Source organism: Rana temporaria, chromosome 2, assembly GCF_905171775.1.
Source record: "Rana temporaria chromosome 2, aRanTem1.1, whole genome shotgun sequence".
Taxonomy (NCBI): Eukaryota; Metazoa; Chordata; class Amphibia; order Anura; family Ranidae; genus Rana; species Rana temporaria.
The window spans coordinates 72207435-72228615 of NC_053490.1; the positions used below are offsets into that span (position 1 = coordinate 72207435).

General features: G+C 43.5%; 1 protein-coding gene across 1 annotated transcript in view; it reads right to left on the bottom strand.

The window, feature by feature from the left end:
• FREM2 (FRAS1 related extracellular matrix 2) overlaps positions 1–21181 on the bottom strand; it is a 249492-nt gene that overhangs the window by 92071 nt on the left and 136240 nt on the right. The window contains exon 6 of the mRNA XM_040340373.1: positions 14040–14291. Within this exon, the coding sequence (XP_040196307.1) occupies positions 14040–14291 (252 nt within the window). The remainder of the gene's footprint in view (positions 1–14039; positions 14292–21181) is intronic.

Here is a 21181-nt window from a genome sequence, read left to right on the forward strand (position 1 = left end):
GCTCCAGCGCTGTGATTGGCTGGAGCAGCGATGACGTCACTCCCGCGCGTGCGGGAGATTTAAAATCGACAGGGTCCGGCGTAAGCCGGTTCTTTTGCCGTGGATTCCCCCTGCGCATGCGCCGCTGCAATCAGCGGCGCATTGCGATGGGAATATCTCCTAAACCGTACAGGTTTAGGAGATATTCTGTATACCTACAGGTAAGCCTTATTATAGGCTTACCTGTAGGTAAAAGTGAAAAAGTGGGTTTACAACCACTTTAATACAATGTTGCAGTCTAATCACTGGAGAAGAGGAGAATGAGGAGATGATTTCTCCTGTCTACAAATAACAGATGGTATCATCTCAGCCTAGGCCCTAGGCAAAGTACACTGAGCAAAATTTAAAACACAACACTTTTGTGTTTCCCCCTATTTATTATGAGCTGAACTTAAAGATCTCTGACTTTTACTATGTACACAAAAGGCCTATTTCTCTCAAACATTGTTCACAAATCTGTCTAATCATGCTGCCTGATCAGCATCTAGATATGCCACACCTGTGAGGTGGATGGATTATCACAGTGAAGTGCTCACCAACACAGATTGAGACAGATTTGTGAACAATATTTGGTCAGTGTATATTGCTTGCAGCATTAGGACTACCTTATATAGTGACATGTCGGGAGTTTGTTCAAGAATACTTGTTGCTGAAATCCACTTTAAGGTCTTATGCACATGTATGGTGAGAGGCTAAAAATAAGCCCAGCATTAAATCTGGGCATTCTCCTGAGCCCAGGGATGCCGCAGGTGGTCTGTTATAAAAGTAAAGTATAGCTGGAAATGCTGATGCTTCTGTGAACTGGCATACAACGTATTTCCCAAAAGTAAAATTTCTGAAACTTTTGTTGAGTACGGCCACATACCCTTGCATCATCTGTACGGCAAGTTGTATGTGGCACCTGCAGTTCCTCAGGGATGGAAATCTTACTCTGGGTGGGGCAGTGATGTCCAATCACAGTTTGTATTCATTGAATGGTGCCCATGCCGAGTTGCCAACCTCCTGTGTTTAAAATACAGCAGGGCAGCCACTTGGCACGGGACCTGGAGTGATCTCCAGTGATTTCTCCTCTTCCATTCTCTGTTGGGGTCCCCCAAGGTTCTGTTCTTGGACCTTTCCTATTTTCTATCTACACCTCCTCCCTGGGTCAGCTGATAGCCTCCCACGGCTTCCAATACCATCTTTACGCTGATGACACTCAAATCTATTTCTCTGCCCCTCAACTCACTCCTTCATTCTCATCACGTATCACTAATTTACAATCAGATATATCAGTTTGGATTTCGCACAACTTCCTCAAACTCAATCTATCCAAAACGGAACTTATTATTTTTCCTCCCCCACGTGCCTCTTCCCCTGATCTCTCTGTCAAAATTAATGGCACAACTATCAGCCCACCCCCACATGCCAAGGTCCTAGGAGTAGTCCTGGACTCTGAACTCTCCTTTAAGCCTCACGTTCAATCACTGTCCAAATCTTGCCGCCTCAACCTTCGCAAAATCTCCAAAATACGCCCCTTTCTAACCAATGACACCACAAAACTCTTAATTCACTCCCTGGTCATCTCTCGCCTCGATTACTGAAACTCCCTTCTCATTGGCTTACCTCTGCATACTCTATCCCCCCTTCAGTCCATCATGAATGCTGCGGCCAGACTCATCCACCTTACCAACTGCTCTGTCTCTGCTGCTCCTCTCTGTCAATCCCTCCATTGGCTTCCGCTCGCCCAACTAATTAAATTCAAAATACTGACAATTACCTACAAAGCCATCCACAACTCTGCCCCCAGCTACATCACTGACCTAGTCTCTAAATACCAACCTGTACGTTCGCTTCGTTCTTCTCAAGACCTCCTACTCTCTAGCTCTCTCATCACCTGCTCCCATGCTCGTCTCCAGGACTTTTCTAGAGCCTCTCCAGGCCTATGGAACTCCTTACCCCAATCTATCCATCTATCTCCTTCTCTATCAGCTTTTAGAGGATCCTCCTCTTCAGAGAAGCCTACCCTTCCCACACCTAACTGTATTTTCATTTGAGTTCATTTTAGTTCAATTTAGTTCATTTTCATTTGAGTTTCATTCTTCCTACCAAGGGTACCTTTGGTACAACCACCTCTGAGAGGATTGTACAACTGCCCCCACCTACAGTGACATGAAGACTCGGCTCCAACGTTTCCTCCCAGGCAGCCTTGGTTGTCCGGAACCCCCAGCCAGTTTCTCCCATGGGGGGTGTGCGAGGTATTCCCTGGGCACAGCATGATCCCCAAAAGCGGTGCCCGGAGTGCTCTCCTGATCTCCTTGTGGGTCCCCTGAAAATATGGAGCACCACGAGGTTCACATATGTGGGTCTTTTCGGATTGTCTATCCTGTGTCCTTATGCATCATCGACATGTATTCTGAACTTGATGGATACTTTCACACAGGACTAAGTGTATGTAATTTATTTTGTTATTCTTTTGTTGGAAAATAATAATCTTTTGAAAGCAAAAAATGTACCTGTTCCGACTTACAAACAGATTCAACTTAAAAACAAACCTACAGAACCTATCTTGTTTGTAACCTGGGGACCACCCGTATATAGTTACATTGGTCGAAGCTGGACCAAAGTAACTATGTATAAAATATCCATACCTAGAATTCTTCTATAAACAGTAATTTATGCACAATGCCTATAGCTACAGACTTAAATGAGGGATTGTTACTACTTTAGAATATGTTAATACTTCAATGTGCATAGTCTGGGCACAGGTTCACTTTAAGTGATCTGACTAAAGTAAACTGTAATATGTAATCCATAGATTATGCGATTTCAGGAAAGAAAATCTCTTGATTCCCCAAACATCACAATCAGTGTTGATGAGGAAATCCCTTCCGCAGAGTTATTGTGTTCTCCCGGCGGGGATGGTGCAGGGAGCCGTCCTTGCTGGGGGAGCACAATGATTACTGCTAACAGCTATAGCCACTGGCATTAATCGCATGCTAAAATACGAAATGCTGATTGCACCCAGTCAATCGATGGATCAACTTGAGTACAATCAGCCTGCCCATAGATGGCCCATCTATGGCCAGCTTTATACTTTTCACACCTCTTGTGCTCACTGCCTAGTGTAGCCCTAAATTAGGGCTTTTTAATGTAAATTTAGTTTTTGACTGAGCTGTAGGCAGCTCAGATTGATTATACAGTTTATCTGGTCTTTCCCTAATCTCAATTAGGTTGTGCATTTCTCACTGTCGCCAGTAGGTGTCACTGGTACCACAGGCCAGTATGACAGTACAAAGGTTGTGTTATGGATATTTATTTTTCTTCCAGCAAGCCCAGTATGAGGTTCTTGGCCACTAGTGCATTCTGGGAGAGGATATATATTTGGATGGGGCCTTGTGCTCGCTCTCTTGTCTCAGGCCCTCTTGGCCTGGGGACGTGCTGCTGAAGTGAGCTCTGCAAGTAGGCCCAGAAGCCTTTCTGGAGCCTACTAAACCTGAGGTGGTCCCTAGGCTGTCTTGCCCAGCGTGTAAGAAGCCAAGCCAAATAGAGAAGATCCAGGGGAGGACCCTTGCTGGAAAGAGCTAGGATGAAGGCTGGTCTCTCTGTAGATCAAAAAAACGTGCTTACAGTGTTGCCGGGTCAGCTTAAAGGTTCTAACACTGTAAAGCTGGATCTTGTTCTACAATGTGAAATGTGTTTGCAGTTCTGCTACGTCGGCTTTAAAGTTTTGGTACTGTGAATCTGTACTTTTTCCAAGCAGTCCAAATGATCTCCTACTTTCTTCTTCCAAGTTCTACATTAAAGCTTTGAAAATATCAAAAGTACTAGCACCCAATTTCTGTTCAGAGCTCCCCATTATAACTATGGACTCAGACCTGGGAACTCTCTGCCTCTGGAGGTGTTGTCCTGTCCCTAGAAGACCCAGGGGGCGCTACACTTGAATATGCCTGAGAGTCTCCATAGGCTTTGCATTTCAGAGAGCTGATGTTTTAGTCATCTCAGTTGCTCTATAATCTGGTTTCTTCACACTCAACCAGCTTAGGCTCCTGTCATACTAATCTTCTATAAACAGGTGGTGTCCCTTGTTGAAAGCATTCAAAGATTACACAGCATTTTTTAACTTGGTAGAAAAATAAGGGTAGGAATACGATTGTTTGCTATGGACAACACCTCCAATTGTCTTCTTCTCCGCTTGCCTTATAAGAGGTCCAGTGCACTATGGGTCATATATTTTGTAAAGTACATTTTCTAGCATTGGCTTCAAGGTCATTGCACCTGTGAAATATGTAGGGCAGTGTATTCATTTATATTATTCGCCGCCATTCAGGCTACAAAATATGTCTTTTGTGCTCCATGGAAATTGGCAGCGCCTCACACGAAATGGTGAAGCGTTACACGAGACAGGGAATGTGCGGGGCACGAGAAACACAGGAGTGTTGTACATTATCAGAAAATAAACTGCTAAGGCTTAAGCCAGCTTATTCATTCCAAAACAGAGCAGTCTCGTAGGCCAAATGAGTGCCATTTGTTTTATTTGACACTACATTCATGTAACAATTGTTAATTCAGCACTGTCGGAGAGCTGTCCTTGGTTTCCCAGTTTAGCAGCCTTTGCCAGCATTTCTGTGTACAGTTCATTTTCTTTGGCCCTCTTCCATCCATTGAAAAAATAAATAAATAAGTCTGTGACAGCTTGCCTAAAACGTTAATGGAACTTGTTTCACTATCTCACATCCTCTCCCTTCACTTGTTCTTTGCTCCTAATCTCACAAGGAACTATTCATAGAGATTTAATTTATAAAAAAGGCCAAAGTTAAAGAGGCTGATGAAGGAGGCTGCTACATTTTCAGTGAGTTTTTTTGACAGTAGATTTTCCATTTCTCTTCAGGTGGCACTATGGTAACTGAAAAGATAGACAACAGATGAGGACCACAGTCATATCTATGCTGGCCATAGGGTGTGCGCACAGGGTGTGCCAGGTGTGTCTGGGCACACTCTAATCACCCCTTGTGGTGCAGATTCCCCTTGCTTAGACCCCTGATATTTCACCAAAGCCCCCTAATGGGGCTCTGTAAAAAAAATAATAACAAATTAAATACTAAAAAAAAAAACTGACCTCAGCCACTGCCTTACTGACGTCAATCTCTGCCCTACTGACACCATATGCTACTCTACTGACACCATCAGTATATATACTGTACATATATACACACACGCATATGTGTTTGAGCTTTGGGATGCACATCCTAAAGTAATGGGCTGTACACACCTATTATGTTGGCTGTTAGACATGTGCAATTTGTTTCGGTCCGAATACAAATTCGGACAAATTTTTGGTTATTCGAAGATTAATCTCCAAATTAAACAGTAAGGAATAGTAACAAATTTAGTTGAAATACAGTTGTGTGAAACATTTTTTGCCCCTTCCTGATTTTTTTTTGGGCATATTTCTCACACTTAAATGATTTAGCTTTAGATCATCAAACACATTTTAATATTACACAAAAATAACTTGAGTAAATCCAAGGATGCATTTTTTAAATTATTATTTCATTTATTAAGGGAAAAAAGCTGTTCAAACCTGCCTGGCCCTGTGTGAAAAAGTAATTGCCCCCTATCATGCTGAATCATGAATGAACTGTTATTAACCACAATTTTTTGGAAAACTGAGCTAAATTTCACTTGCCACACCCAGGCCTTATTACTGCCAGACCTGTTGAATCAAGGAAGCTGTCTGACAAAGTGAAGCACGCTAAGAGATCACAAAAAGCCACACATCATGTTACAATCTAAAACAATTATAGAATTGATTAGAATCAAAGTAATGTACATGGATTGGTCTAAGAAGGGTTTCAAAGCAATTTCTAAGGCTTTAGAACTCCAGTGAACCACTGGGAGAGCCATTATTCACAAATGGAGATAACTTGGAACAGTGGTGAACCATCCCAGGAGTGGCTGGCCTACAAAAATTACTCCAAAAGCATGTCGACACCTCATCTAGGAGGCCATAAAAGAACCCAGAACAACATCTAAGGCCTCGTACACACGACCGAGAAACTCGACGGGCGAAACACATCGTTTTCCTCGTCGAGTTCCTTGTTAGGCTGTCGAGGAATTCGACAAGCCAATTTTCTCCATTCCCATCAAGGAAATAGAGAACATGCTCTCTTTTTGGCTCGTCGAGTTTCTCGACAGTTTCCTCGACGAAAATGTACACACGACCGGTTTCCTCGGCAAAAAAATATCTCCCAGCAAGTTACTTGCTGGTTTTTGCAGAGAAACTCGGTCGTGTGTACAAGGCTTAAAGAACTGCAAGCCTCATTTGCTCAGGTGATATTCCACAATAAGAAAGAGGCTGGACAAAAATGGCATCCATGGGAGAGTTCCAAGGCCAAAGCCACTGCTGACCAAAAAGAACACAAAGGCTCACCTCACATTTACCAAAAAAACATCTTGATTACCTCCAAGACTTTTAGGCAAATATTCTGTGGACTGATGAGACAAAAAATTTGGCATCTTGTTACATCAATGTGAAAGACTCATTGCCAGTTATCACAAACGCTTGATTGCAGTTGTTGCCGCCAAGGGTGGCACAAGCAGTTAATACGTTTAGGGGTCAATTACTTTTTCACATAAAGCCAGGCAGGTTTGGACATTTTTTTTGCCTAAATAAATTAAATCATTATTTAAAAACTGCATTTTGTATTTACTCAAGTTATCTTTGTGTAACAATACAATATGTTTGATGATCTGAGTCATTTAAGTGTGACAAATATGCAAAACAATAAAAAATAAATCAGAAAGGGGGCAAATACTTTTTCACACAACTGTATGTTAAAAATGTGTTTCGTTAATTAGTTTTGCTAATTAGTTTTATAACGAATTCCAAATTTTCATAACAATTAGAATTCAGATCGATCAAAAATGGTCAAATTCTGTGTGAAGAATAGCTGATTGTTAAGCAGCAAGCAGGGAAGCTAGCCGCAGTGTCCTTAACAGCTGATGATGGGCTTCCCCACTGACAGCTGAAATCTAAACAAAACAATGCTGGCAATACAAAATTGTTTAAAAAAAGAAAAAAAAAAATCCTGGCCTGCTGCTTAACAACCAGCTATTCTTCACACAGAATTTGAATTGTTTAATTATTTTTCAACCGATCCGAATTTTCAGAAAATTTGGAGTTTGTTCGAAAATTAATAAACACAACGAAATTTAAATCGAAAACAAATTCCGAAACCAAAACTAAACAAATTCTGAAACGCAATAAAATTAGTAACATAACGAATCTATACAAAACTAAATACATGTTTCCATTATGCACATGCCTACTTGCTATCACAGGATGAATCTGGTTCAGTCTGTACTTTAAACCACTTCATTACTCAGCTATTGTCAAATGACGTCCGCAAATGGGATCTCCCATCCTGGGCAGGCGTCATATGACGTACTCAGCTTGCGGCAGGTATGGGGGCGCGCGTGCGTGCCCACCGCGTCACTGAGGAACCGATGCGCGTGCCTGGCAGCCGCAATGTCCGCCAGGCACTCGCGATCGAGTAGGAATGTGGATCTGTGTGTTTAAACACACAGATCCATGTCCTGTCAGAGAACAGGAGACAGACCATGTGTTCCTAGTATATAGGAACACCAATCGGTTTACTCCCCTAGTCAGTCTCATCCCCCCACAGTTTGAACACACAGTCAGAGAACACATTTAACCCCTTCCCTGCCAATGACATTTATACAGTAATCAATGGCTAGTTATAGCTCTGATCGCTGTATAAATGTCAATGGTTTAAAAAAGTGTCAAAAGCGCCCTTCTCATGTATACCCCATCTTTTTAAAGTGGGTGTAAACCCACTATTTTGACATTTACCTACATGTAAGCTTATAAGAAGGCTTACCTGTAGGTAAGGAGAATATCTCCTAAACCTGCACGGTTTAGGAGATATTCCCCCCGCAATGCGGGCGGCGCATGCGCAGGGGGGAATCCACGGCGAAAGGACCGGCATCCGCCGGACCCTGACGATTTTAAATCTCCCGCGCACGCGCGGGAGTGACGTCATCGCCGCTCCAGCCAATCACAGCGCTGGAGCGGCGATACCCGGAAGACACGCCGGAGCAAGATGACATCCTGCTCGGCGTGGACCAGGTAAGTGGTGGTCACCTCGTTCCGAGGTAAGTATTTCATAATCGGCTAGTAGCCGACTATGCCTTTTGCCTTTTGCAGGTTTAAAAAAAAAAAAAAAAAGTTTATGCGGTTTACAACCGCTTTAATAAAGCGCACATCAAATGCAGCCCACCAGCACCCATTAAATGCAGCCTCACCAGTGCCTATCAATGCAGCCTCACCAGCACCCATCAAATACAGCCTCGCCAGCGCCCATCAAATGCAGCCACAGCAGCGCCCATCAAATGCAGCCTACCAGTGCCCATCAATTAATGTTTGCTTGCTTCCACTCATTCGGGAGTCGGGACACAGACACAGTCCCCCGATCGCGCCTCTGACACTATGTGCGAATGGAGCGGCGGCTGCCTGCTAAAGCTGAGACTTAGTTGCTTTCTGCACAGAGAAGACAGTAGGAACACCAGTGGCCGGGCACCCTAGGAAGCAGTGCTCTCTAGGCGGCTGCCTAGTTTGCCTAGTGGTAGCACCGGCCCTGTTTACCAGCACCTTCCCCAGTAGTGGCAGTATTGCAGTGGGAGACAGGAAGCAGGGGCCAATCTGCACCGCACGGGGGTGATTAGGGTGTGCCCAGGCAAACTTGGCACACCCTGTGCACATGTCTATGTGTCAAAGCTTAATTGAACAAACTGAAGTTAGAAGCGGATTGGTGACCATGCACAGCTGCACCAGATTTTGCACTCTTCAGTTTTAGTAAATCAACCTAATTTTGTATTTTACCTGTTCAATCATCAGCATGCATTTAAAGTGGAATCTTTGGCCCTATACAACGCTAAAACCCATCATGCACCTCCCAGCTTTCTATCCTCTGAAGTTCTGACAATGTTAGTGGAGCAGGTGATATATAGCTAAATGTTCCACAGTTCACGATTAAAGGAATTCTACATCATTTTCAGTCCTTAAGAGTTGCTTGTTTATAATAATGAGCATTCATCGAAGACAGGCAAGTAAACATTTCAATGAACACTACAAAGAACTGCAAAGAATTGTGCTGTTTTCAGTGTCCACTCCAGCGTTCTGCTCTAATGAGCTGCACAATTTAGCTTGTCATTGATTAATATGTCTTCCCTGACAGCACATACAAATATATCCTCCTCCATAGCACTCACCCTGGGTTTCAGCAATGTGCTGACTTTATAGGGTGGATCAGGTGGGAGTTGAGCTGATGTAAAGTAATCATGGATGTACAGTGGAAAGTCAGCAAGCCCACACTTCATCTGTACAAGGAGCTCAGAGACACTAATAGAACCGACTGATCTTGGATATAAATGTCACATAATTACATAAAACACATCCACCAAAGACATACATATGCCTGCTCAGATGTTACAGAAGCCTCCTGTTTCCAAACATAACATGTATTCATAAAAAAGAAGAATATAACACGAATAATAGAGTCGATGCATTGGAATGGGATATAACTTTATAGGACTTTTCATGGTAAATAAAAATGATACTAGCAACTTCAAGACTTTGAGGCCTTGTACACACGACCGTACATGTCCAAAGAAACATGACCGATGGACCGTTTCCAGCGGACAAGGCTGAATTGTCCGTTGGTCTGATGTGTGTACACACCATCAGACCAAAATCCCCGCGGACAGAGAACGCGGTGACGTAGAAGACACCGACGTTCTCAAACACGGAAGTGCAATGCTTCCACGCATGCGTCAAATCAATTCGACGCATGCGTGGGATTTCGCGACGCTGGTTACACGTCATAACCAGCGGACATGTCCGATTAGGTGTACTAACCATCGGACATGTCCGACAGACATGTTTCCAGCGGACAGGTTTCTTAGCTTGCTAAGAAACTTTTGTCCGCTGGAAACCTGTCCGCTAGGCCGGAAACCTGTCCGCTAGGCCATACACACGGTCGGACATGTCCGTGGAAACTGGTCCGCGGACCAATTTCAGCGGACATGTTCGACCGTGTGTACAGGGCCTAAAGGATATGGGCAGGCAGGGCAGCAAGGGGCTCTCATATGGAAACAGGTTCAATTGAAAAAGAAAAAAAAACTTCAAGCAGGACTATAGGCAAAACATTTATTTTTTCATTTTGCATAGAGTAAAGGAGGGTTATAACCCCTGTCAGATTTTTTTCCGCCATCTGTGTCCCATTGCAGAGATTGTCTTTCACTTCCTGTCCCATAGCCAAACAGGAAGTGAGAAGAAGGTAAGGGAATTCTTGGGGACCCCCAGGTCACCAGAACTAGTGTCCCCATTGGAAGATTGCCCCTCTATTACTTTTCTAGGGACAATCCAACAGTTGTGACTTTCTTTTATTTTCACTTTTAATGATAATGGTAAACAGTACAAATAGAGAGGGTGAATCTCCTTAACGGGGGCACAGACAACAAAACTTTCCACTCCATCCTTAAAGCGGAGGTTCACCGGTAAATTGCTATTTTTACCCTTAGATGGATGCTCATTTAGTTTAGGGGAATCGGCTAGTTGTTTTAAAATCGAAGCTGTACTTACCTTTTTAGAGAGCGATCTTCTCCGCCACTTCTGGGTATGGGCTGCGGGACTGGGCGTTCCTTCTTGATTGACAGTCTTCCGACAGGCTTCCGAAAGGCATCCGACGGTCGCATCCATCGCGTCACGATTTTCTGAAAGTAGCCGAACGTCGGTGCGCAGGCGCAGTATAGAGCCGCACCGACGTTCGGCTTCTTTCGGCTACTCGTGACGCGATGGATGCGACCGTCGGAAGCCTTTCGGAAGACTGTCAATCAAGAAGGAACGCCCAGTCCCGAAGACCCATACCCCGGAAGTGGCGGAGAAGATCGCCCTCTACAACGGTAAGTACTGCTCGGATTTTAAAACAACTAGCCCATTCCCCTAGACTAAATGAGCATCCATCTAAGGGTATCTAAGGGTAAAAAAACATTTATGGGAGAACTCCTGCTTTAACAAACAAAAAGTTTTGGCTTTAGTTATACTTTAATATCATAACCTTAATAGTGTAACCTTCACACCTTCTTCTTATGCCCCAAAACTTCTGGAATTATCTTCCTACGCACATCAGAGATTTACCTTCTTTAAACATTTTCAAATCAACATAATTTTTTTTTTTTTTTTTAGATAAGCCTTCACCTAACTGTTCCTTTCGTTGTATATGTTTTTAAGTTTTTGTCTTTTGTTTCCTTTCATACTAGAGATACTTCAAAGTCGTGCGATTTTGCCGCAATTTTACAGCGACTTTGCCGTGATTTTGATGTGATTTCAGGGAATGTAAGCACCGAGAGTGCAAAGAGTATTCTCACATATAGAAATATATGAAAGCCAATATGCAGATACTGTGTGTTTACAGGTAAAAGCCTTAGAACTGTGTTTGCCCTACCTAATGAACTGGATCAAGTATAATGGCATACTTGCTATAAACATGCTTGTTCCAGGTCAATGACAAGGCAGGTACTGGGAAAGGAGCTAGCACATTTGACCAACAATTGCAGTTCCGTGTTTTCTGATTTTAACACCAAAAAAAAACTACTGAAGCTCCAAGCTACTAAATGGTTTCTTCTGTCTCACAATGGTGAGATCCTGGCCTGACCTATCTCTGTTGGGTGGACCAGCTCTTCAAGCTTCAAGTGATTTTAGGGAATGCCTGTGTAACTCGTATAAGGCCCCATACACACGAGAGGATTTATCCGCAGATACGGTCCAGCGGACCGTATCCGCGGATAAATCCTCTCGAGGATTTCAGAAGATTTCTATGCGATGGCGTGTACACACCATCGCATTGAAATCCGCGCTGAAATCCTCTGCCGATGACGTGTCGCGCCGTCGCCGCTATTATGACGCGGCGACGGGCGCGACGCTGTCATATAAGGAATTCCACGCATGCGTCAAATCATTACGACGCGTGCGGGGAATCCCTTTGGACGGATGGATCCGGTAAGTCTGTACAGACGAGCGGATCCATCCGTTGGAATGGATTCCAGCAGATGGATTTGTTGAGCATGTCAGCAAATATCCATCTGCTGGAAATCCATCCCAGGGGAGATTTATCCGCGGATAAATATCCGACGGAGTGTACACACCATAGGATCTATCCGCAGAAACCCATTTGATGGGATTTATCTGCGGATAGATTCTATGGTGTGTATGGGGCCTCAAAGTCTGACCAATGTAGTGCAGGGACTACTTTGAAGTTGGAACGACTTGAAGTCGTACTAATATGAATGGTTGTCACTGGAAATCATGAGGAACGACTTGTCATGCTACTTTACAGTCCCAAATCGTGGGACAACTTGTACAAGTGTGAAAGGGGCCTAAAAGTCACTAAAGAACATTATTAGTATTATTATTATACTTTATAAACTTTAAGGGCTCCTAAACATCATTTTCTTTCAGTGTTCCCTGATTGGACAAGGTGAAGAGAAGGGGCGGTGACATCACAATGTCTACCTTGTTCAATCAGAGAAGGGTTTGCAAAGAAAATGCAAAGTGTTCTCTGAATGGAGCCCATGCCAAGCAAGTGACCTTATGTGTTTGTTAAGCAGCAGGACAACCTCTCGGCACAGGACCGTGAAACCAGCGACAATCACTCTAGTAGCGATTCCTACTAAACTGATTTCGAGCTTCCATGAAGATCAACTAAGTACAGTATTTATCGGCGTATAACACACACTTTCTTCCTCTGAAAACAGAGGGTAAACAGTGCCTGCGTGTTATACGCCGATATCGTGTTTTACCAATAGGGTCGGGGTCGGGCAGTTCACCCCAGGAGCCACCCATTGGGGAGGTGTCAGGCTGGCAGTCCTGCATACCCTGGCCATGGAACATTGCTCCCCGCAAAAAAAAAGTCACTTGCCAGCCCCTTCTACACCGCTCCTCCTGTGTCAGTGTCATTGTAAAACGAAGCTTGTATATCTTTATAGCTCCGTTTTTTCTGTCTGCTCTCCTCCTTCTCCTCTGAGTGTAGCTTTGCTTGAGGGAGGAGAGCAGTCACATGACCTACTGTGTAACATCAGAGGAGAGCAGTCATGTGACCAGGTCAGTGAAAGAAAACGGAGCTATTGAGGTAGATGGAAGCTTCAGTTTGCAAGAGGAGTGACACAGGAGGAGCAGTGTGGAAGGGGCTGACAGTGATTTTTTTTTTACTTAACTGTAGAGAATGCTGGCAGCACTGTCCTAGGAGACTGGGGGTCTCATGGGAGTGCAGTGTGGCTGTGTACTGGATGGGGGAATGTATAATGGATGGGGGCTGTATAATGGATAGGGGATGTATAATGGATGGGGGGGATGTGCACTGGATGGGGGGGATATATAATGGATGGGGAGGCTATGTACTGGATGGGGGATGTATAGTGGATGTGGGGGAATGTATAGTGGATGGGGGCTGTGTACTGGATAGGGGGATGTATACTGGATGAGGGGCTGTGTACTGGATGGGGGGATGTATAATGGACAGGGGCTGTATGGCTGGGGAGGGTGGCTGTATAATGGATGGGGGGATGTATAATGGATAGGGGGATGTGTACTGGATGGGGGGATGTATAATGGATGGGGGGGGGCTGTGTACTGGGGAGGGGGCTGTGAAAACATTTTTTCCTTTAACTCCCCTCTTAAAATTAGGATGCGTGTTATACGCATGTGCGTGTTATACGCCGATAAATACGGTATATCATATACTGTACATAATTACATTGGTCCAAGATGCCTTAATAACTATGCAAAAATGTTCATACCTAAACTTCATCTTTAATCACTGGAAGAACCAAGCATATAACTCCCCTTCCTACATTCCTCTGTGCACTACTACTTCAAAAGCCTTGCACGCCGAAGACACCTTCAAGAATAGTATACATTAGTAGATTAAGAAGTTTCTTACCATCATCCTTGTCGGGTAGAATCATGATCTGAGCAGAAGGGAATTCAGTGCCCAGCCTTCCTCCCATAGGCATGCTTAGTGTAACATTGAAAGTCTCAGCTTCCTCGTACAATGAATCGTCTATGATCACCACACGGCACGTTTTCTCCTCTTCCCCCTTATCAAACCTCAGAACGCTGGTGTGCTCCTCAGGCCTGGATATGTAATCAGAGTAGGATAAAACGGATGTTGGGACAGTTCCAGTAGCCGTACCTGAAAAACAGAGTCGGAATGCATTTCATTTTCAATTTGTCATACTTTGATGTGTCTGGGAGGCAAACATTAAAATAACAAAATAAAATTTTGTTAACTGACAGGATATTTCATGTTGTTGATGTTTAGCAGGCTTATCTTTGGTAACAGTCAGGTAGAAAGGTGTTCATTTGATTGATCATATTACCTGTAGCAATATTTGGTATTTTTATACCACTAACAGGCCTGGTTTAATGGGGATGGCTATTCTACGTAAGAAAAATAGGGTGCTTACTTAATTAATAATTACTAATCTAATAATGTGCAAAAACGGCATAAAGTGCAATGAAATAATGTGCAAAACAGGCAATCAGATCCTGTATGTGCAAAAAAATATATATATAGAAAAAAATATATATAGAAATATATATAAAATATATATATTCTACAGAGCCACTCTCAACTAGGGTTCAGTGAAACCCTGGGGTTCCTCCAGAGGTCACTAGGGGTTCCTTGATCTGGGGCTGATGAACCACCTAATTGATGATGCCGACAGAGTTCAAGGTTCAACACCACTTGGCAAAGCCAGCTGCGTGACCCCAAATATCTTTTTAGCTGTCTTTAAGGGTGGCATTCTGAGCACCACTTTAAGAGGGCCATTCTTTCGCATTGACCACCAATATAAGATGCTTTGCTCCTATTGAGCCCTGGTGAATTGGTTTACTAAGGGTTCATTGAGACATGAAAATTATTTTTGGGGTTCCTCTAGGGTTAACGTGAAATATTAAAAGGTTGAGAAAGCCTGTTCTACAGTATAGTAGTACAGCTCATCAAGGTTTGGGGACCCTAATAAACCTGTGCTGTCTGTACCATAAGTACTGCATACAATGGAGAAAATAATTATTTAATCCTCTTCAGATTTTGTACATTTTGCCCACTTACAAAGAAATTAAGGTTCTATCATTTTTATCACAGGTGTACTTTAAATAATAGAGACAGAATATCAACCAAAAATCCACAAAAAACACATGATACAAATGTTATAAACTGAGTTACAGTCCAGTGAGTAGAATAAGTATTGATCCCCAAGCAAAATATGGCTTAGCACTTGGTGGAGAAACCCTTGTTGGCAAGCACATACGTTTCTTGTGGTTGGTTACCAGGTTTGCACAAATCTCAGGAGGGATTTTGGTCTACTCTTCTTTACAGATCTTCTCTAAATCCTTAAGGTTTCTTGCCTGTCGCTTGGCAACTTGAAGTTTCAGCTCCCTCCATAAATTTTCTATAGGATAAGGTCTGGAGACTGGCAAGGCCACTTCATGACCTTAAAGTCTAAGTTCACCTTTACAGAAAAATTTGTAAGGCGAACTTACACAGGACTTCTCAGCCCCCCCCGGTCTCGCTAACCTGCATGGTGACGATCTGCCAATGTGAGCCCCGGTATAGCCGCCTCACGGGTCCGGTGCTTAGAATTAGAATTCGATTTATAAGCACCGGACCCGTGAGGCGGCTATACCGGGGCTCATAAAGGCAGATCGCCACCATGCAGTTCAGCGGAACCGTGGGGGCTGAGGAGGGGGTCCTGTGTAACTTCCCCTTACAGATTTTTCTGTAAAGGTGAAATTACCCTTTGATGTGCTTCTTCTTGAGCCACTCCTTTGTTGCCTTGGCCGCATGTTTTGGGTCATTGTCATGCTGGAAGACCCATACACAACCCATCTTACGTGTTCTGCCTGAGGGAAGAAGGTTCTCATCCAAGATTTTACAATACATGGACCTGCCCATTGGCCACTCAATGCAGCAAAGTCGATCCGTATCATTAGCAGAGAAAGAGCCATAAAAAATAAAGGTTTCCATGTCCGTGCTTGGCTGTAAGGATGGGTCCTTAGGGTCATAGTCAGTATTTTTCTTCCTCCAAACATGGCGAGTCACGTTAAAGTGTTACTAAACCCAGGACCCTGCATTCACTATATCTGGTCTCCCACAGTACACATGTGACCTCTATCTGTGTCTGGTTAAAGTTTGTAGGAAGAGTTTTCATTCTACTCAGACTGTCCTATCAGGCTGCAGGACCCCTGACCCTCTGTGTGGACAGTGCAGATTGGGCCTGCGCTGCTCACAATAAGAAAACACTCTATTAATACATACCAAACTGATCATGTACAGCTTGTTCCCTAGCCTCTGTTCTGTCAGCAGATAGATTGGGGACGATGGAAGCAGGGTAAGATCAGAGAAGACAGGATCAAACAGCCTTTTTACACAGTGTGGAGGATTGATCTCTTAGGTTCCAAAGTGAGTATAAAGAGCACACTTTACTGAATATACGCACTGATTATATTGTTGTGCATTTAACAACACTTTAATGTCAAAGAGCTAAATTTTGGTCTCATCTTACCACAGCATTCTCTAACAATCCTTCTCTGAATCATTTAAATGTTCATGGGCTAATTTCAGACGGACCTGTACATGTGCCTTCTTGAGGACGGAGACCTTGCGGGCGCTGCATGATTTCAATCCATGGCGGCATATTGTTACCAATGGTTTGTTTGGTGACTGTGGTCCCAACTGTCTTGAGATCATTCACAAGCTCCTACTGTGCAGTTCTGGGCTGATCCCTCACTTTTCTCATGATCAACCTTTCCCCATGAGAGAAAAACTTGCATGAAGCTCCAGACCGAGGGCGATTGATTTTGTTTTCTTCCATTTGCGAGTAATCGCTCCAACAGTTGTCTCCTCACCAGGCTTTTTGCCGATGGTCTTGTAGCCCATTCCAGCCTTGTGCAGGTCTACAATCTTGTCCCTGACATCCTTTGACAGCTCTTCGGTCTTGCCCATGATCAGGAGTATTGAATTATAAGCAAAAGATTCTGAGGATAGGTGTCTTTTATACACATAAAGAGTTGTCATTAGGAGCAATTGACGGGACGGATCTGTGTACCACATGAGCACATACTGTAGCCAGTTTGTGGGAGCCAGAATTATTGTTGCTTGGTAGAAGATCAAATAATTATTTTACTCGCTAAACTGAAACTCCATTTATAACATTTGTATCATGTTTTTTTTCTGGATTTTTGGTTGATATTCTATCTTTAAAATACACCTATGATACAAATTACATACCCTTCATTTTTTTTGTAAATGGCAAACTTACAAAATGTGCAGGGGATTAAATAATTATTTTCCCCACTGTAAGTACTATAGCCTGAACTATTATTAAACGAGAAGTATGTTTTTTTTTTTATGGGGTATTCATACTTACCTAGGTGGATGCAGCATCAGACCGATGCTGCATCTGTCCCCCGCCACCTCTTCACTGAGAACTGAGCCACTGATCATTGCGGAACGCTTGGTTTTCTCACCTCCCAGAGAGGAGAGATGCTGCCTGTCAGTCAGCATCGCTCATGCTCTGCTCCCTCAAAAACTCATTGGAGCAATGAGCTGTGGAGGGGCGGGGAGCAGCCATCTCAGCAGCTCGCTGACACTGTCGTCAGTCCAGGCAGCTGGCGGATCCAGACTTCCTAAGTTGGGATGATGCGATGCCTGGACTGATCCTGGTGATGTTAGCAGAGAACGGACTTTAGACCGCTCTCCACTGAAAAGGGGGTCACAGGAGTGCAAAAGGAATTGCACTACTGTGACCCTTAGGAGAAGCCCAGCCTAAAAAGCTCAGGCTGAACTTCTCCTTTAACAATCTGTATTCATATCTGTAGGACAAAAGGCAAACTTTATTATAACAAACTAAACTTTGACTATTTATAACCAATTATGAGTCAGTGGTACAGGTAGGGAAATTCAGAGGAATCTATGGTCCCTTCACCCAATTTTTTGTGCTATAACGCACCTATAGCATGTCAAATTTGTGCGTTTGGATGCCATTAAGGATTAATTAAGAATGAAACGATATAATCAAGAACAAACACATGCACATATACAGTGAGCTACCATGGGTTATACATTATAATGCACGCAAACACACGCATTGCAGTGTGAAGGGGCCCATAGGACTAGCAATCCTATCCATGGTGACGACTCACTAGAAACAGGATAGCTAAGTGGTGCACTCACCTACTCCTATGGTATCACTCGCTCTCTGATTGAAGAACCCCCCCTCCCAATAAATATTATGTAGAAAAGGGGAGAGAGATTGTTCTAAATCAAGAGCAGTACAATAAAAAAATGCCGAGACCAGAGGTCACAAAGTTTATAAACGGCAGGATCAGAGGAAAAAAAAGAAAAAGCCTAAAACAAAGAAACAATAAAACGTTTGAAGAAAAAAACAGCAGATTCACCCCAACAAACATTCAGCAGCTGTTAATGTTTAAACCTCTGGAGCAGAGCTAAGGAGGGGCACTGTATACACTTCAAGGCCAACTTACCACGTAGAAAACAATATCACATTACCAAGGTGTTTTTTTACTTTTACAATCACTTTTCCTCCCAGTGAACATTAAATTGGTTGCAAACCACAGAAATTTTATTTAAACAAAGTAAATTGTTTGCTTGTCTGAATTAAGAGCACTAAGTGTAATTTCTCTCTGTTGCCCCATTCCTCTACTATCAGCATGAATTGCTTGTGACAAGTTTTCCTGACACCAAGAGAAAAATGGTGCAGGGGAGAGACCTCCAGCATATTGACAGCATTGGCTCTGTTTCTGTGAGCTGTGTGTGTGTGTGTGGGGGGGGGGGGGTGTGTATTTTCCCTCCAATAAGCTATCAGAGCTCTCTCCACTGAGCTCTGCAAAGTGTAACTTCAGCTCTCTGCCCCCTTTTTTCTGAACTCTCAGGCCCCGTACACACGTCCCAGGAACTCGACGGGCAAAACACATCGTTTTGCTCGTCGAGTTCCTTGTGAAGCCGCCGAGGATCTCAGCGAGCCAAGTTTCCCCGTTGACTAACGAGGAAATGGAGAACATGTTCTCTATTTGGCCTGACGAGATCCTCGTCGGTTTCCTCGGCCGAAAGTGTACACATGGCCGGGTTTCTCGGCAGAATACAGCTCCGATCGTGTTTCTGGCTGAATTCTGCCGAGAAACTCGGTCGTGTGTACGGGGCCTCAGACAAGCTTTACATATGGACTTTAAACAGATGTAGAGAAACAAAATATACCAGATAAACAGATACACTGTGTATATAGTAGGATTTGTTTCATCTCTGTGTATCACCTGAGGCCAGTCACCTTACTGAGTATATGTGAGGGTTTACAGCCACTTTAATTTGAGTATCCACCAAAATAGATTTGAAGGCCACACACAGATGTACAGTGTTTGCAAAATATGAACATGAACATCTAAGTACAGCCTGTGTATTTTGGGCTACCCAATTTTAAAAATGTTGCCTATTCATGCTTTCCTTGGCTGCTTTCCAAGAACTCTGGTATAGTAAGTAGGGAATCCGATCTGGGGACATGACATGAATACCAGTGTACATTTTACACCTACACATACCATTCTCTTTCATTTACACTTTCCTCATTCACCCCAGGGAACACTTTCCACTACTTGTTGTATAATTTATCAGCCCATTATGCTCTCTCTGTGATTCTGAGGTTTTAGAGAAATAGAAAAATAGTACTGTGGCTCATGACAACCAATCAGAAATGAGCTGTCATTTGTCATTTGACTGAGTATGCAACATGAACAAAATGTCACCATTGGCCTACTGCAGTTCATTCCCTGAATCAACAAGCATGAATGCATGCTTTTTAAACAAATTATATACTTTCAGAGTGCTGACTGTGCTGCTATAAAATAGCTTTACAGGTTATTACTGTCACAAGGCAAGGTTAGGATTTTGTCACAGGTGGCAATAAGGTAGCCATTCTCATCTAGGGTTCCGTAAAACCCTAAAGTTCCTCCAGTGGTTGCCAGGAGTTCTTTATGTTGTGGCTGATGGACCTCCCATCAGATAGTGCCACTTGGCAGTTCATTCTAGCTGTCTGTCAGGCCTCGTACACACGACCAAGTTTCTCGGCAAAAAACAGCAAGAAACTTGCTGGGATTTTTTTTTTGCCGAGGAAACCGGTCGTGTGTACATTTTTCGATGAGGAAACTGTTGAGGATCCCGTCAAACCAAAAAGAGAGCATGTCTTCTTTTTCCTCGACGGGAATGGAGAAACTTGCCTTGTCGAGTTCCTTGACAGCCTAACAAGGAACTCGACGAGGAAAACGATGTGTTTCGCCCGTCGAGTTCCTCGGTCGTTTGTACGAGGCTTCAGGGTGGCATTCTGGCCACCATTATAAGGAGAGCATTCATTCCACTAACCACCAATATTAGGACGATTCTTCCAATTGACTACCAATGTAAGAGTCATTCTTCCAACTGACTATGAATGTGAAGCCTCGTACACACGACCGAGAAACTCGACGGGCGAAACACATGGAGTTCCTCGTAGAGTTCCTCGTCAAGTTCCTTGTTAGGCTGTCGAGGAACTCGACAAGCCAATTTTCTCCATTCCTGTCAAGGAAATAGAGAATATGCTCTCTTTTTGGCTCGTCAAGTTTCTCGACAGTTTCCTCAACGAAAATGAACACACGACTGATTTCCTCTGCAAAAAAATTTCTCCCAGCAAGTTTCTTGCTGTTTTTGCCGAGAAACTCGGTCGTGTACGAGGCCTAAGATGCATTCGTCCAACTGACCTCTGATGAATTAATTTTAACAGAAGTTCCGGAGACCTGAAAATTATTTCAAGGGATCCCCTGGGATAAAAAAAATGTGAAAGGCTAACCTACGTGCTGAATAAGGCAGGGATCTGCCCTCACTTCCTGAGCCCGTGGCTGACTTGCTAGACATAATCTATTAGGGTCTATAAACTACAACTCTGCACCATTTCTGCAATGCCTGCTGTAGCAACAAATTCTATAGATGGGTCAGAGTGGGGCTTGCTATCAAAGTAAGGGCTTGCACCATAGAAA